Raw genomic sequence first — 17,831 nt, 5'->3', positions numbered from 1 at the left:
TGCTGCCATCTGAGGTCAAGCATGAGCACTTGAGAGCTTTCTAAAACCTCACAATAGCCAATTAAACCTGGAAAGCCAGTAATTAGATTATAATCGTATTAACTGAGTAAACAACATTAGTTAGAACTTGCAAAAAATATTTATTGTAAAATGTGGGTAGGCTCTGAACATGATCCAAAAACCATTATGCCAGAATACAAATGAATTATAAAATCTGTAAAGATAATTTTTACATTATATGTCAGTAAGAATATTTCTACTTAATTATCTGAAAATCTTTATAAAGCAGCTCATTATTTACATGCACTTACAAGAATATATTTGAGAGAAAGCAATAATAGGTTCAAAATAAACAAAATTATATAGTGCAAGAAAGACAATTATGTATGCAGGGATCAGCACATTTTTAACTTTCTCTGACCAGTGTAGACTGTGAACATACATTCAAGCATTGTAGGCCGGGCCACCTTTAATTCAGTTGTTCTGTAATCAGTCGGACTAATCATCTAATTTGTTGCTCCTCCTCCTCACATCCCCAGAGATGTCAGCATCAGCTTCATCAGACAGCTGAGACAAGGCTGGACCAACTTTGCTGTTGTCCTCACCTCCCCCATTGGAATGTAGAGTATGCATGGTTGGGTCACTTGGGCGTTTCCAAGAGGTTCGAGTGGCAATCCAGAGAATCAGAGCTCCAAAAACCACCAGGAGGACTCCCAGGACATTTACAAACACTGCCTCTGGGGGGGAGTCCTTATACGCTGGGTTGGTCCTTTTTCATAAAGCACAAAAAAGAAAATAATATTCAGAAATTAACATTGCACATATGTTTTATAGAGCATTGTGAGTCTTTTTTTCTTTCTTTTTTTAATACTTACAGGCCAAAAATGAGTTTCTCAGTGATGCCCATCAGTGCTACAGCTATCACACTGGTAAAGAGAAAAAGGCCACTGTAGATGTGGAGGGGCATGAACGCTGCTCTCCAGGATACAGGTGTTACTGGTATCAAGTACATGCCAACTCCAAGAACAAGCTGCTCATTGAAGGAGAGAAAAATGCACTTGTCAGATACTGCGCTAATCAAGAGTCTTATTCACTGAGCACTTTAGATAACAACAGAGAGAGAGAGGGGAATGTGTGCTTTGGTTTCCTCTCAGTCTCAGTATACAAAAAATAATCTATTTACCTGTAGACAGTACAGGATCACAGCTATCAGACCAAGCCAGCTGTGCAAACTGTACATGTTGGGGATTTTGGCACCATTGTGGAAATCAAAAACTGCCACCAGAGATATAACAGCAAACACGAAGGCGACCAGGTTCAAGCCTGCGTGGATGAACTTCATCGTTAGTTTGCTCCACTGCCAGGTCCAGGGGAGTCTGTAGACGATGATGGCTGCAAGAGAGTCATTCATTGTAAATAAACCAGATCTTAATGCAAGGGTGATTCATATTTCAAGATAAGATCCCTTTTATAGTTAAGACACATTTTAATACATGGCAGGCACATGTTGATGTCCAGTTCTCAGGTCTTTTAAACAATGTGAAGTCTACATAGCCTACATGGGTCATAACAAAGTAGCCTACTATGTCACAAGAAAAACTCCTTTTTTAAGTTGACTATTGCTGGCAAAATATGTTAATAAAATGCACAACAACAACAAAATTATAAATGTGGTTTTTGTGCAGGACAGCCCATTTGTTAAATCATGAGGTCTGTACAGTATCATCCACATGACAAACACCTATAGGTACAAGCAGTCATCTCTTATCTCACAATGTATCATGTCCATGTGCAAAATCTAAAAAAGTAACATAATGTAGTGCAGTAAAAATAGACTGGCCTATTTCCTTAGTATTCTGCTCCTGGTAATAGGCTACTAAAGAAGAAGTAGCATAAAAGTAGAAACCTTAAACTCAAATCAAAGTGAAAGTTCAGCTGGTGGACAACATTGTAATCCTCCCCAGTGATCAGCAGCAGCGTCCTTCAAGTCTTGTGTAACTTGGCCCTGAGCAATAACTTCCTCTGGTTGTTTACATTTTTTCCATTTTTTCCTTTTTTTACACAACACCCCCACAGACCGTCTGCCTGTCCTGTCCCACCATATTTGAAGAAAGAAAAAGAAAGTCTTCTCACCCACTCCTTGCAAGAAAATAAACCCGGTGACAATAAGGACCGGGTGCCAGTTGAACTCGGCCGATCCTCCATCCCAGGCTAAACCTCCCTTGAAATGAAGGACCCATCTTAGCACGAATGTGACGGAGACGAGGCCGACGGCTCCGGCTGCAGAGAGAGCGACCAGGAAATGTCTGTAACTCTCCATTGGGAACCAATGTGTGGACCAGGAGGACGAGGAGGACGAGGAGGAGACTTCACCGCTCAGTCACTACTGCACTCACAACAACTTCAAGTGGCAGCTGCTGAGGAGTAGCACGGACCACGGTCACATGACCCAGAGCGAGGCTGATGTTTGGAGGAAACACGTTTTGTAACTTCACTAGGTAGGAGGTAAAAAAAAAAGATGTTTGAATTGTTTTGTGCTGAGTCAGTGACAGTTAACAGCTGTGTGACTGACTTTTCCTGTCTACAGTTTGAGCCCGTGGTTTTATAAATATTGACAGATGTTTCTATTATGTTATCACTCATCATTTATATCAACGTGGACACAAACTGCATCTGATGATTATAAAGTTAAATCAGCAGGTTCAACAATTCACTCCCGAGCAATTCAAAATGTTTAATGTGCAAAATGTCCTGAAAACTGAAAATATCGATATTTAATAATCAAAGTCAAAACTAAAGCAACTTTCTAAGTATTAGATTAGAGGATACACTTTACATAAGTTGCACATGTTTTTGCAACAACAGTAGCTACACATTGATGAGGAACTCTTCATTCATATTTTTACTTGCTTTATTTTTGCTTCTTTTAAAAAATATTATACATACAAGCTTGAGTTTGGTTGGAAACATTAATTCTATGTTATTTAACAGTAGCTCAACATTTAAAATCATCACTTATCATGCAACCTGCAATTTGCAGAGACAAAACACTGTGACGTATGCACGAGGAAGCAAAAGCCTCAAAGGAGTCATTTTAATCCGGAAATCTGCAAGCAACAGTTGTTTGTGAAATGTGACACAGCAAACATTTGCAATGTGGATGAATGTCCTGCTGGGAAACCATTTCAGCGAGAAAGGCCCCTGCTTCATCCAAACTGTGTGGGTGTCGTTTCACCAGACTTGACCAACAGTATAGCCTGGGAACAATGACATACAGCCACAGACTATAAGTCTTCACATAGGATCCATTGCTCACAATAAGAATCTGATTGAAAATTGAACATACTGCCATTTGGTTCAACTGTAGCTTTGTGCAAAATCCCGTATTTTCAAATGAATAGCTAGTCACAATGTTGACTATATGCTGTATGTATGATGGTCGCACTCGTAGCTCATATGTATTATATTAGGATGTGAATGATGCAAAAACAGAATGAAGCAGAAACAGAGAGCGAGTAGTAAAAAATCAACATTTTAATTTCAGGTTATCAGTGGAAAAAATGTGACACAGTCAAGTCTTCCAAACAATAATACAGTGATTTCAATAACCAACTTGATTTTCAAGTTTGATTTACACAGAAGAAATAATGACACACTGATCCAGAGATAAAATATAACATAATTATACAAAACTGTATGAAGACACAAATTGACAAATATTTACAAAACATAAAAAACTATCAATGTTTTACTCCAGCTTTAATTGCACTGCTCATTTTCTGGTGACCTTGAGTTTATACACATGGCAGCAGAAGTTGGCGTTCTTCTGTTCAATATGAACAATCGTATCTCTGTCAAAGAACAGCTCATGTCGATAGGTCTACAAACAAACAATATGAGCACAAATTAATTCCCCATACACAGATACTTGAGCCCAACACTGATTTATTCATGAGACGTTACTCACCTCGTCCCACGGTTCAACCAGATTGATTGTCCGCTGTAACTTCCCACTCTGGTTGTCATGCAGTTGGATGTAAGCCCGCCCTTCTCCCTCCTCACCGTTCGTTAGCACCACGGCCAAGAGGTCCAGCTCATCTTCATATTCCACCAAACGGAAAGTCTGTAAGACCACATTACTGTCACCATAAAGTCTTTGTTGAGGTCTTTTTTCGCTGACCTCCAGTGGTTGAGCTTGTTTATATGAGCTTACTGGGGTTTTCAGGGTGCAATCAGTGCATCACTGTGTGACATTATGTTACAGGTGAAACAGTGACGTTTGATTTTCTCATGAGTCCTCAGTTTAAACTTTTACCTACTAACAGTAACTGTGGTTCTCTGTATCGTAGGTGGTGGTTTTAGTCACCAATGGCTTGATGTTTTTCCTTGTAACGAGGATGCTCCAGGTAACTTGTCCTCATGTGTAAAAATACATAGAGTGGCCCAAGGACTTAGCAGACTGATGGATGTTGTGGTGGCATTTTTTTTATGAGAAATTACATATAAGCCTGACAACAACAAGACCAATGAAAAGAAAGTTATGCCACCTTTAAAGACTGAGTGTGAACTGTGTTATTATGTCATTAATAATCACCATTTATGTTATTATGTGTTGATTTAAATAGTTTGAATATACTTATTTCTTGTGTTTTATGTTGTTTCACTCCACCGTGGCTTTATCATCACTGATTATCTGCCTACAAACATCATAACATGCCCTTTTGGAGTACAAGGCAAAAGTGCAAAGTCATGAGACAAGAGTAAACTATGTGTGACCCTTGTAACACCTGGTGTTATGCTGAAAGTTGTTATGCTAGTGCAAATCCGTGAAAATGCTAACATGCTAGGCTAAAAAACGGGATCACAAAATCCCATGTATGTCTATGGGAAGCCTCTCCGAATACATTGGGAGAAGGGCTTCATTTGGATAGCATGTTAGCTAAAATCACGGATTTAGCTGAAGATAAGGTCAAGCCATGGGAAAGTACCCAAAGTCACACACACACACCAGTATATAAGCCACACTCAGATGATGTGAAAGTCAGTCACTTCTACGCTCCTGTCGACACTTTTTCTTTTTCATATACTTTGTATCTTGTAGAGTGACTCGGGACGTTAACGTGTGTCTACTTTGTCTGAGAGTGAATAAAGGACGACCCTGCTTCAGATCCATCCCTTTCCAGCGTTTTATTGGAGTCTTCAAAGTTATTATATTAAAGTGATGCTAAGTACGTTTAAGGCCCAAAAGAGATAAGCTTATTTACTTCATTAATGTCTGTCCAAGACAAATGGAACATTTCCATTTCCGACTGGAAGACGATAAATAAGCACCACAGAAAGACACACAAAGACATTTGCTAATGGAATACAATTCACCTCCTCTTATCAAAGAGATTATGCGTTATTCCGGTATTTTAAAAAGATGTTTTTTATTATCATGTACACTGCTGCCTTGTGGCACAGTGCAAGTCAGCTGTTTGTAAATTGCAGTTTGCCCACCCTCGGAGCTCTACTAAGACAGTTGATGTACAAATTCATGTTTCATTTGGACAAGTCCAAGAACGACATTATAACGGCATTAATTAAGCTGCTATCGGTATACAGCTGGTCTTATACCACTAAACACTGGCACACTGGTCTCTGTAGGATCTTTTACAATTGTTAAATTGTTTTACTGTTTGTTTGTTTTTTTTGTTTAATTGTCTCGTCTCTATGGACCTAACATGTGTCTGGTATAAAGTAAATATATATGTTGCTTGCTAACATCCATTGGGAGAGAACATACAATATATTAACTTATAACAATTTATTTATCTGAGAACTTGTTGTGTGGATGTCCATTTTTTTAAATGTTTTTCAAGTCCGTGTATGTTGGTACCTCTTGATCCGGGTCATCATCCAGCTGATTAAATCTTTTCTTCACTGTGCGGCCTGATGACGTGACAGTGACTTGTGAGGAACGCTGTAGAGGTTGGGAAAACAGAAACGTTCAGTTTTCTGTGATTATGGAAATAAATGTGCAGTCCATCTCTACACTGTGCCTTTGTGCTTCTGTTCTAGACAGACTGGGTTACTGCTTTAGATTTACCTCCAACGTCAGAGTGACAAAGCAGTAAATACACAAGGATGAATCATGATGAGGGTAAAGTAAGTCTGCCAAGCACATGGTGAGAAGCAACATACTCACATTACTGTCCCGATGAGTCACCATTGAGAAATCCTCAACCACCTTTGACGGCAAACTACAGTTCAGCTCACCAAGGATTTTAAGCACACTTCAAAGAGAAAAAACAACAAAGTAAAAACACTTTCCTTATGAAACATAACACATAGAGAAGCCTTTAAACCTTTGTTGACTACGTATTATTGGATTGGTATTTGTGATCATTTTTGCCTGACCCTAGTTCTCACTTTATGGTGGTCGGTCCAACATGGATGATTCTTCCCGAGTCGTCAGGGTGGAAAAAAATCCCATCACTCTCCAGAGAGTCGCAGTTCATGTTTTGTATTCCATTTGTTGCCTAAGGTCATAAAATTAAAATGTAACAATTACACAGGCAATTAACTACATCCTAAAGGGATAGTCTCGTAACGTTCCATTATTATCTCGTAGCGTGGTGAATGTGCAGTTCACAACTTGTCCACGAGAGCGTTTTGGAGTTTTTGGATTGTGTATTCGATGAGTTTGATGAGGGAAACCAAGAAATCCCTTTAGCCTCTGTAGCGTAGCTCTGAGCAGCTCGCAGCTCTGCTCCGCCGTTCTAAAAATAGCTTGAACTATCCCTTTAACAATTGTGTTGACTCGAAGGTGGTTATGTAAAATGATGCTTCTGTTGGAGCTTTTAAACTTTGAGGTGGGGATTTAATAAGATGACTGCTCACGGTGTCATTTGCATACCATTTCAAAATAACACTACCACTGTATTTAATTATTATACTATTATGCTCATGCAGTATTTTGGTGTATCCCACGTACATCAGTATAATCAGAGCAAATAAAACTGTGTTCTTGTGTTTTGGAAAATGTGGCAGCTCAAGTGTGGTTTAATGTCTTTCCACACAATTTATTATGCAACCTTGGTTGCAGAAATTGAAATTGTTTCAGGTAAAATACATCCGAGTAACATTGTCAAAAATTAAACAAAAAAAGCAAAAGAAAACCTTGAACAATCTGAATAGAAAAGAAAACAAGAATTGTTTGTGACACAGATACAACAAAGATCTGCAACAAAACATACTTGGACCATTTCGAGGGTCTTTGAGTGGCTTGAACAGATTTGGTCACATCCTGCTCTGTTCAGCAGCTGAATACAGCGACTGTCAGAAACATCTGTGGCCCTTCTTATCCTGACACTTTCAATTAGTCTCTGACGAATTTGGTGGCTGTTAAGACAATCCCACTACAAGACTGAGGGAAACTACTACAGCCAAGCATGCATTTCCTTTTATACTGAAATTACCAGTTAGTGAAATGTGTTATATTATATGCTGAAAGAGAATTCTTTAAATGTACCATAGTGCTATCGTTGAGCGAACAGATGTGGTAGGTCCCCTTGTGTCTTTTATATGGTGGGGTGTAGATGTAGTGCCATGGGTAGCCTCCGATCTGGACACCGTTACTTGAGCACGACACCTCGAAAAGTACAGGAGGGCAATCTGTGCAGTAAGATAAACAAAGACAACTCGTGCTTATTTTGTTACAGGGACAAAAGCATTCATCCTCACAGTGGACAAATCAGTTGGTTGGTTCTTTCTTTTTCTTTAGCATTTGTGCCTTTATTAGATAGAACAGTGGCGGTATGACAGGAAATGGGGGGGGGGGGGGGGGGGGGGGGGATGGGGCAACAGGCACACAGTAAATAATCATTAATGTAAACGAAATGATCTCCTGCACAAGGACCAGAATAGTGGTGAGGGCTTTCTAACCACCCAACTACAGCACCGCAAATTAGTTTTACTGTGTAACTTTGACACAAAGATACAGTTTAAACCATCAAACACACCAACCTGTGATCTGGATATTTACGGGGATACCAAACGGAGCATCTCCCACTGGTTTGCCTCCAAGAAGAGAACTCTGCTCTCCAAGCACCAACTTCTCTGTCATGTACTGAAACAGAACAATCACAGGATTTTCTAATTTTCATGAGATAAACAGATGGGTAAACAGCTATATAATGCAAAAATAATGAGAAAATATCGAATATTCACAAGTATAATTTCTTCAAAGAATATTTCTAACAGTAATTTATACATTCTGATTGCATGCAGTAGTATACAACAATGCGGTGCTTTCAGGACAGACAATACATACCCTGTCCACAATGTGTTTAAAACTGTACAGCTTCACAGACTTGTTGCTGTAGGACACAGCAAGGACACCTTGAGACAGAACAACGTCAGTAACACCATTTCCAAATACCTGAAAGAGTAAGATTTACATATATAAGTAATAACATATCACTCCTGTGGAAACATCTGATCAACTACAACAAATGAATCTACATGCCTTTTTGTTGATCTCCATTGAGCCCACAATTTGCAAGGGGAAGACTTGAAAGATGGCCAAGTGCATCACTGTATTCTGAGTGATACCAGCCTGTGCAATAAAAGAGATACAGGAACATTTCTGTAAGAGTTGACAGCTCATGATGGAAATCATTAGTTGGAGCCCCTGACTACTGAGTTTTATCATGTTTTTGCAAATTGCCATGTTTGTTTTCCTTGGCTTAGGCAAACACCCCAAAAAAATCATTAAAGAAATTCAATTTACATAAAAAAATGTTTAAAAAGTGTGCTGTCACTCTAAAACAAGGTATTAACCTGAATAAAAAACAATTGTTTATCTTACCTGTCGTGCTAATGGTGTTTCCTTGTTTTGAACAGATTTAACATACAGCATCTCTTGAGTAACCTCCCAGCCAAGATACCTTTGAAAACATAAAGGTTTTTCAACTAAAATGAAAATGAAAACCTCCACTCAAAGATCACAGAAGTCAAAGCCTTGACAGTACTTGAACTTATGGTTTGAAGAGAGGTAAACTCGTTGCAGCTCTTCTCCCGTATCAGCTGAAAGGCGATACAGCCAGTTATTGGCTGTCAGAGCCACGAGGCTGGGTTTATGATCAGAGGGAGAGGCCAGTGTTTTATCCTGTCAAAAAGAAAGTTGAGTTGTTAAAATGTGTTCATTCATCGCAAGTTCAATGCTCAGATATCAACTAATGCTTTCACTTACAAGTGGGCTCTGACACAGCAAGGCATCTTCAAATTTTTCCAGTTTAGACCTTTTAGGCAGTTTGTACAAAATGTGAGGCTCTGAATGGACACTGAAAGCAAAAAAAAAAAAAAAGACTTATTTCTATGTCAACATAAACTGTATCTGTATGGGATAAAACTGGTGCACGTAGGCCTAATAAACAATATAATTCATCTCTCAATTGTTTCAAAAAAGAATTCCAACTCATCTCCTCCTTTTGCACCATATTATAATACTACAATTAGCATCAACTCATAAAGATCAATGAACATGGGATAACAACTTGTGTCTATATGCAATGTGTCCAAGTATAATATCTTAGGTCCAGTGACTCGGCTGAATCATCATGCCATATTGGTTTACAATAATAATCTTCTCTGTCACAGTGCTAATGGAATAAAAAGGTAAATTAATATGCTCTAATGGATTATACAGGTGGAAAACTAATACAGTTTTCTTTAAATGTGTAGCCTAAACTTCACAATGAACATCGAGAGTGTGCAGCAATTGACTCATGTTATTAAAGATGTTGTAGTTTATGTGTTGCTTTAAAATGTATACTCACCAACTGTAGCAGTTCTGGTAATTTTCAAAGTAGATTTTACCATTTTCATACATGATAGTTGATTTTGAGGTCTTGCTCCATACTTTCCTAAAATTCCTGTTTTCCTACAGTGCAAAAAACATAACAAACAATCACAAAAAAAAAAAGTTGAGATGTATGGGGAAAACATTAACTTTGGCTTGTTAGCTCCTGGAGAGTCTTCTTCTCTTATTATACCTGGAGGAGGATGTGTCTCAGGACTTTCATGTTGTGTCTGATCAGAGTCCCAGCATCTGTGACACCTCTGCTCCTCCGGATCAGCAGCTCGGCGGAGTTCAGGCTCCTCTTCCTCCGCAGCGGCGCCATCATCAGGCGGCACTACTGTCTTCTTCCAGAGGTCGGTCCGGTAGCATGCCTGGAGGCAGCAACAGCCTGAGTGGAGCCGCCGGAAACCACAGCCACAGCCACAGCCAGAGCCAGGTGAGAGCTGCTTGCTTTCCCCGGTTCTTCTGACAGCGTTAGCACCGTTTTAAGCCGCATGTGTTCGGCGGGGCCAGTCCGTTAGCATTAGCATCGACATGTCGCTAATAACTTCACTCTAAAACACGCAACTAACCCGCTGTGACTGACCGAGTGAAACAGCAAAGTTGTTCAGAAGTGACAAACAACTAAGGGACACCGGCGACTTCAAGCAGGAGGACGATAACTTCCTACTTTGACCAGTGTTGACGTTAGTTAGCGGCTAATGTTGCTCCGTATTTGTAGTCCTCACGAGCGCCTTCTTCTATGAAGAAAATAAAACAAGCGCACGCGGGATTCATCTTGATGCTCGAGCGCCCCCCTCCTCTCCTGGCGCGTGGATGCATTAACATTTACACTGTAAACGTAAACGCATAGCCTACCTACACTGTGCTGTTTCATCCCATCAGGACAAAAAGTATTGAACTGCCTTAGTCTCTTCACTTCATGCAGGGCAGAAAACACAAAGAAGTGAATAGATATAAAATTATAGCTATGTTTAAAAAGTGAAATATCAGACACACAACATAACATAGGCCTACCATGTAAATAATGCATAGCCTAGGCCTACTGTGCCATTCACTGTTATAGCTTGTTCCAGCTCTCAAATCAACATAACTCAGTGGATAATTGTATTTATACCGATTTATACATGTTAGCTTCCAATAAAAAGTAGGCTACAAAACAAAACATGGACTTGTGGCATTAACAAAAACCCAGAAGAAGTCTCATCCAGGTGCTGGGACAGCACTTCTCCCCCTTCGGCTGACATCACAGCTGATAAATGTTCTTTGTTGTATCCAGTTTGAGTTTTTTCTTACCACTTATCTATACATTCTTCCTCGCATCACTCCACTTTTATGTCTTTGCTGTCTTGCACACACACCACATGTTGGAGATTTACCTACAGATTGGAAGTGGAGTTTAAACCTGGCTAAAATTGTGCCTTTCATCTAATGTTTCCTGCAGTTGTTCATTCATGGTGGATTTTTGAGGTCTGCCCAACCTCTTTTTATATAGTTTCATTGCCATCACTCCTTTCCTCTTCTCACAATGATGAATTTCAATTTCAACAGATTTCTCCAAAATTCAGTCTTATTTGGTATTTGGTATCTTTGGTAACTTTGAGGTTTCACAACACTTTAAAATAAGGATCAGTTGAGTTTGGCTTCACTGAATGAGTTTATGATAACTGTCTCAGCTGTGAATCAGTATGATAAAGAGGTTTCTAAGAATAAGACTCCGTTTTCTTACGTACACTTATAAAAAAGATGTTGTCTTCCATCTGCATAACAATAATTTACACTTAAATTAGACTATAAGATATTTATTTAGCCTTGTCCATATTTTCCTTTTCCATTAATTTCATTATACCCCCAAGATTTTTGTTATAACATGCCTTTCATTTTTATATTGATCATCACTGCATTCTTAATTCACAAAAACAACCATTCAGTTTTCTGAAAGAAGGTTAGTTATATAACAATTTTGTACAGTTGCATAATTTCAGAGAAGAAAAAAATAAAAAGTTCCAATTTACAGTAAATAGCAAGGACACAAGGAATCAGTCTTACCGCGCTATTAATCTTGCCAACACAAAAGCCTCCATGTTAAAATGCCTCTTTCAATGTATAATCTTTGGATAACCAAAACAAATCAGGATTCCTCAACTTCATCATTTAAAATAGCAACTCCTCGGGTCACTGTACATGGAGTAATTAAACTCTAAATGAAACTTGTTCTCCACAAAACCAAGATTATAAAAACCATTAATGCTGATCTTAACCCTTGGCTGAGCACACTGGGACCTCTGTCTTCTTATGAAAATATATTTAGTATAGTTCTGTGTAGCAGTCTTTTGTTATTTTAATGTAATTTCTGGACTTTTTTTGAAAATCATTTATGAATAGTATTTTTATGGAAATGTATTAATATTAAACTGAACATTGATTTTTTAAAGTAAAATACACATGGAAAAGGAAATAACATACAGACACAGCAAAGTATTGACAAAAGATTACAACAGCTGCAGCTTTCATGAATCTTAATAGCCGTAGGTGCTCAGTCAAAGCATTATAAAAGGTATTTAAACTCTTGCTGCCCTTTTACAGAGTAAATGCATAAACTGCGGAGCTTCTGTGTAGCCAACGTGGCTAAAGTTTTCAGCACAAGACTGAAAGGCACTGGGGGAAGACCTTCAGCTCCACTGGGTTCACGGACTCTGACCAATCCTGATGACGTCTTTAAGCACAACATGTGGTTCGTGCTGTACTATTATTATATAATAATAACTCATATTGGTTTATTATTGCTGAACATCTCATTAAGGATAATTTTATTTGTCAGTCATCTGAATATTGTGTGCAAGAGATTTAAAATTTGGGCTTCATACAGGAGCCTTTTCATTAACTTTGATAAACAGTGCGGATTTGTATGTTGTAGTTTTTATATAATTGAATATATGAAGCATATGTTTAGAGACACTGAAAAATATTTGGTAAGGGAGAAAATGAGATAGTTCCCTAATCGGATAGTTTGTGATTCACTACTTTGTTTTACGTTGTAGGGATCATGTACAGTGGACAGAAGAGGACAAAGAAAATGCACAGCAGAAAGCACAAGAAAATTCCTGTGTACAGATTCCTTTAAATGAACAAGGCAAGCATATATTACTGCAAAATATCTTCCAAGCTAGATTTGATTAGGTTTAATGACAATACAGTGGTTAAACTGCTCCTCAATTCCCTCCTCACAGGTACTTTTGACACAGATGCTCATCAGTACTGGGACAAGTTTTATGAGATGCACCAGAATAAGTTCTTCAAAGATCGCAGGTGGCTGTTTTTAGAATTTCCAGAGCTACTTCCCTCTGGAACAAACCTCCACGCCGGGCATCAAGGTGATCAGCAGCGAGAAATTCTGCCACGCAGTGGATCCACCATGGACTCTGAGACCATACAGCATCAACACAGTGGCACCTCTCCCTATCACAGACATGCTGCTAATTGTCAAGGACCATCACTCCAAAAAAATGAGGATGCCACACAGACTTCTTCTTTCCCTGGACAACATGCATCTTTTAGGATCTTTGAGGTTTTCAGAGATCTGATTTTTAATTGTTTTAATATAGACAATTGTGTGCAAGAAAAATATATAATTTACTTTACTTAGTGTTAAATAACCACATTGACAACTTTGCTTTGCCATGTTCCTATAGGCAGAATTAAAAACAAAATATATTTTCCTTTCACAGGTTGGATGTGGGGTTGGTAACAGTGTATTCCCCATTGTGAATTCTATAAAGTAAGTACATATTTTACATATTCCACACATTCCACATACAAAAAGATTACAATTTTAAAGCTTGTTTGAATGTGCATGCCATGATATTCAGCTACATATCCCAATCTAGCACAATGATTTATAGTATTTCCAAAATACCCATCAAACAAACAATGTTTGTCTTTGTGCTGTTAGTTTAAACAGCTGACATCCTTACGCTACATCAGAACCACCACCTTAATGATCAATAGACGTTGTTTAGTTGGTGTGGGAAAATTTGGTTTGTCAGTATATTTTATGTCAGAGAAGCAGCAGTGAACCACTCTGGTCTCCCAGTTCACTCTGTTCGCTTGAAAGGTTCACACACTTGAAGCATTAGAAAATCAAATATTAGAAGGGCTTAAAACTGATATTGTGATTTATATGTAAAAAATATATATAACTCTTCACTCTTTGTATCCGAATTTGGAACACAAGCTACAGCAGATATGAGAAATGGGTTGACTAGTATAGACAGGGTTGTTAAAAGAGGTGCGATTATGAAATACTTCTAAATGGGTCTTTTTCACGGCAGCTATTTTGGCTTGTTATGGTGGGTGTCATGTCAAAATGTCTGCAGAGGAAAAGGTCTGTATGGTGCCATTGTGCCTCTTTAGACAAGGATTCCTGGAGACCTTGAAGCAAGGGCTGGCAAGACACCAGCTCTAAAATCAGTTTCTGGGTCAAGACTACATTAGAATAATGATGAGAGTTTACTTTAAAATTGCCAGAGTTGCCTTAAACTCTTCTCACTTCCAGTGTCTGCAATATGCCCTCCATTTGTTTTTCCTAGGCAGACAGACTTTGAATTTGTTTTTTTTGCTCTGTATATAGTGTAAATTGTTTTTTAGAGCCACAAATTGCTTCATCAAATATGTATTATCTGCACATATGATGATTTAGGGGTTGTTAAAGTGGCTTTTCTATTTCACAGAGAAACAGATGCATTTCTATACTGCTGTGACTTCTCCCCACGTGCCATTCAGCTGGTCAAGGTAAACATTTCTAATATTGCTTGGCCTGAATATACACAGTATTCAAAAGCCTGAATATTGGTCACTACATTTTTACATTGCAATACTGATTTATATAACCCATATGCTGTATGAAAATTTATGAAATATCACCTTAGCTTCGTCCTTATAGTAGCCTATACCTGTAAAATATGCTGTGTTAACAGTCATATTAGATTATGTTGCCCTATATCATAGACTGGTGAAATATTCAGAAAGAAAACATTGATGAAGGAATACCCTCAGTTTATGCATAGTAAATCTGTGGTTAATATAAAATTTTCTGCTTTTACAGAATTATGTTTTCAATTACATTTCATTGTCATTATCATATTTCCCTAATAAAATGTGCACGTACATGAAAGTATAATAATTCAAAACTCGGCACAGTAGCTGAAGTTCAATCAATGAAGAATATAACACAAGATAATGGTAGATTATATGTCTGCACAGCTTTAAATGTGAATTAAATGTGAATTATCTTTTGGTTTTGGTCTCGACAAAGACCTCATTGAAACTATGTTAATCTTACTGAACATCTTTGTATCCCGCAGTAATCGCATGTATTTCTTTTCATTTTCTGCTGCTGAATGCCCACAGCTGCCAGTAGAAATAACTCATTAGAGTGAGAGCATAAAACTGAAATGTCAAAGAGTGATCACAGTAGGTGTGTCTTATAAGAGCAAATGGATTCCAGTCAAGGCTGTTTAAATTCATCTGTGGGAAATTTTGTTTCCAAATATGAGACATTATCGAGAGGAAAATCATGAATAAAAAATTTCAGAAGGAGTATAGCTTAGCAAAGTAAGAAGAAAGATTCACATGATGAATGCAAGTTTAGTTATAGGCCTACACAAGAGATGACATCATCATTTAAGCACATGATAACCAACATGGAAATCATCACATGGTACCATTTAATTAGTAGAAGTAGAAACAACCCAAAAACATCTTTAATGTATTTGTTCTTTATCAAGCCACAGTTGACAATGAACCATTCATAAGGAAGAGATGGATTTAATACATTTAAAGTAATTGCATAAGACAGATTAATAACTTGAGGGTAAGAGGCCTGACAATTCAAACTACAAATAAACCATTATGAAATAGCCTAATTAGGCTGTATTTATACAGTTGTATTTATTTATTTATTTATGTCCACGCACCACTACAGTTTTTGTGTACAGACTGCACACCTTACCCTATCTGTGCAATTGCTTTTTTTTCTGCCTCACAACAACCAACACTGTTGTAAATATAATTTTTATTCAATTTTTGTACATAACTGTAAATACTCTTGAAATAATTTGGTACATAACTTTACAAAATGTCTCTCTCTCTTTTGTTTTATGTGTTCATTTTATATATTTATATTTGCCTATTTCTCCCCTTTTTTCTTTAAAAAAAACCCCAAAAACAAACCTTGTCTAACAGCCAAGTGGATGAATAAAAAGTCTTATGGCTTTATGTAGACAGAAATACATCTGTTACTCAACTCTGCAGATCATCCCCCATAATATTTGATGATAAAAAAAAATAGATTTTTAACTTGTATTTTTCTTGAATGATTAATATTATGCTATTTACGAACTTTTATACTATATGTACACTGTACTTACAGCCTACTTTATGTTCCTCACACAGGACCATCCAGACTACGATGACTCTGTCTGTCATGCCTTTGTCCATGACCTTTGTGAGGAGATGGCCTCGTTTCCCTTTCCTCCACAGAGCCTGGATGTTATTCTAGCAGTCTTTGTGCTCTCCTCCATTCATCCAGAGCGGTAGGTGAAGGTTACAACACAAAGACAGCGGAGCCTGATGTCATTTATCACCTGCCATTCCCCGCCCCCAACCCACATAACCTCACTAACCCACCTTCACTTTCCCCTGGCTTTGTCTGAATGTCATTACAAAACCCAAACTTAAACCAAATGCAGACTGTATTGTTCCACAGAGTGTAATCTAATTATCTATCTGTCTACTTTGCTTGTTTAGCTGTTTATTATATTTTTTGAGGCTAAAATGAATGCATTCCCATACATCCTGCATTATGTCTGGGTAGTGAATCTTCAGTAGTAATCAAATTATACAACATTATTGTTCCATTAATTGATATTTCATTGACAGAGTGCAGAGAGTCGTGAAGGGACTATCTACATATTTGAAACATGGAGGGATATTCCTCTTCCGTGATTATGGGAGATATGACTTCTCACAACTCAGGTTTAAGAAGGGTGAGCCTTCAAATAGTAAAATACATTTAATTTGTTGTTTATTCTGTGTAAAACTTTTAATCTTTAATCTTTTAATCTAATCTTTGTTTTCAATCAGGACGCTGCTTATCTGATAATTTCTACACACGTGGAGATGGAACCTGTGTTTATTTTTTCACAAAAGGTATTACTGAGATTAATTTGAGGATTTAGGAATATATATGTTACAAATATAGTCCAGGAATCCTGACACCATCCTTACTGTGTTTTTGGATATTTCTTCACAGAAGAGGTTCATGATTTATTCTCCAGTGCTGGACTGGAAGAAATTCAGAACCTCGAGGACAGGCGACTACAAGTGAACAGGGGGAAGAAAGTTGTAATGCATCGGGTTTGGATGCAGAGCAAGTACAGGAAATCATACCCACCTCCACCATCTTAGCACCTCATCACGCACAGCCTTATTCAGAGCTATGAGCCTTTATACTTGTGTGTGTGTGTGTGTGTTAAATTATTTATTTTTTTCTACCAAAATGTATGTGAACAAAACAGTTTGAAATAAACTTTAAAAACATACTGTTAAACAGAGCCTGAGTGTCCTCTGTTTTTCATACTATAGAAAGGAAATAAGGAAGGAATACATGCGTCAGACTGAAAACAGTGTTATTAAAAAAAATAATAAGTTGTTTTTGTTGTTTAAGTTAGGCTACATACCATGCCAGTCAAGGAAGATAATCTCTCAGTACTCAGACTCACAATATAAAACATAACACTATGATTATCTGAATTGTTGTTATGCCTCTAGAATAATTCCTGTCTATTCATTTTGGACATTTAAGTCAAAATTTTATAAAAGTATTGAAAATCTGACTTGTAGTCACAGTTATTACCATGAGTATTATCATCATTACCAAATGTTCACTAATTGTGTAAATCAAAATGTTGGTATCATTTAAAATTTT

At 37.7% G+C, this 17,831-nt stretch overlaps 3 protein-coding genes across 4 annotated transcripts; 1 reads left to right on the top strand and 2 right to left on the bottom strand.

Annotated features, from left to right (window-relative positions):
- Positions 1-259: 259 nt before the first annotated feature.
- Positions 260-2,369, bottom strand: cybrd1 (cytochrome b reductase 1). 2 transcript variants are annotated; one of them, XM_083996501.1, is made up of 4 exons: positions 2,134-2,369; positions 1,184-1,392; positions 876-1,030; positions 260-769 (listed from the first exon to the last, which is right to left on the bottom strand). In XM_083996501.1, exons 1-4 carry the CDS (start codon positions 2,318-2,320, stop codon positions 499-501), a joined length of 822 nt encoding a protein of 273 aa, XP_083852627.1. In that variant the 5' UTR covers positions 2,321-2,369; the 3' UTR covers positions 260-498. The 2 variants fall into 2 exon arrangements, with proteins under 2 accessions (XP_083852627.1, XP_083852628.1); XM_083996502.1 differs by having other exon boundaries at positions 2,138-2,358.
- Positions 2,370-3,611: 1,242 nt separating this feature from the next.
- On the bottom strand, positions 3,612-10,189 carry dcaf17 (ddb1 and cul4 associated factor 17). Its single transcript, XM_083997314.1, has 14 exons — positions 10,038-10,189; positions 9,822-9,925; positions 9,236-9,326; positions 9,015-9,151; positions 8,852-8,930; positions 8,510-8,599; positions 8,315-8,422; positions 8,008-8,110; positions 7,514-7,656; positions 6,412-6,521; positions 6,188-6,275; positions 5,879-5,962; positions 3,968-4,123; positions 3,612-3,880 (listed from the first exon to the last, which is right to left on the bottom strand). Exons 1-14 carry the CDS (start codon positions 10,167-10,169, stop codon positions 3,773-3,775), a joined length of 1,533 nt encoding a protein of 510 aa, XP_083853440.1. The 5' UTR covers positions 10,170-10,189; the 3' UTR covers positions 3,612-3,772.
- mettl8 (methyltransferase 8, methylcytidine) lies at positions 10,161-17,382 on the top strand. Its single transcript, XM_083997315.1, has 10 exons — positions 10,161-10,280; positions 12,431-12,578; positions 12,886-12,977; positions 13,075-13,412; positions 13,573-13,622; positions 14,575-14,635; positions 16,298-16,437; positions 16,784-16,890; positions 16,988-17,053; positions 17,157-17,382. The coding sequence occupies exons 2-10, from the start codon at positions 12,436-12,438 to the stop codon at positions 17,309-17,311; spliced, it is 1,152 nt and encodes a 383-aa protein (XP_083853441.1). The 5' UTR covers positions 10,161-10,280; positions 12,431-12,435; the 3' UTR covers positions 17,312-17,382.
- Positions 17,383-17,831: the final 449 nt, after the last annotated feature.

Source organism: Trachurus trachurus (assembly GCF_905171665.1).
Source record: "Trachurus trachurus genome assembly, chromosome: 21".
In the NCBI taxonomy this organism is placed as follows: domain Eukaryota; kingdom Metazoa; phylum Chordata; class Actinopteri; order Carangiformes; family Carangidae; genus Trachurus; species Trachurus trachurus.
The sequence above is the reverse complement of the archived record's forward strand: the minus strand, read 5'-3'. Positions and strand labels throughout refer to the sequence as shown.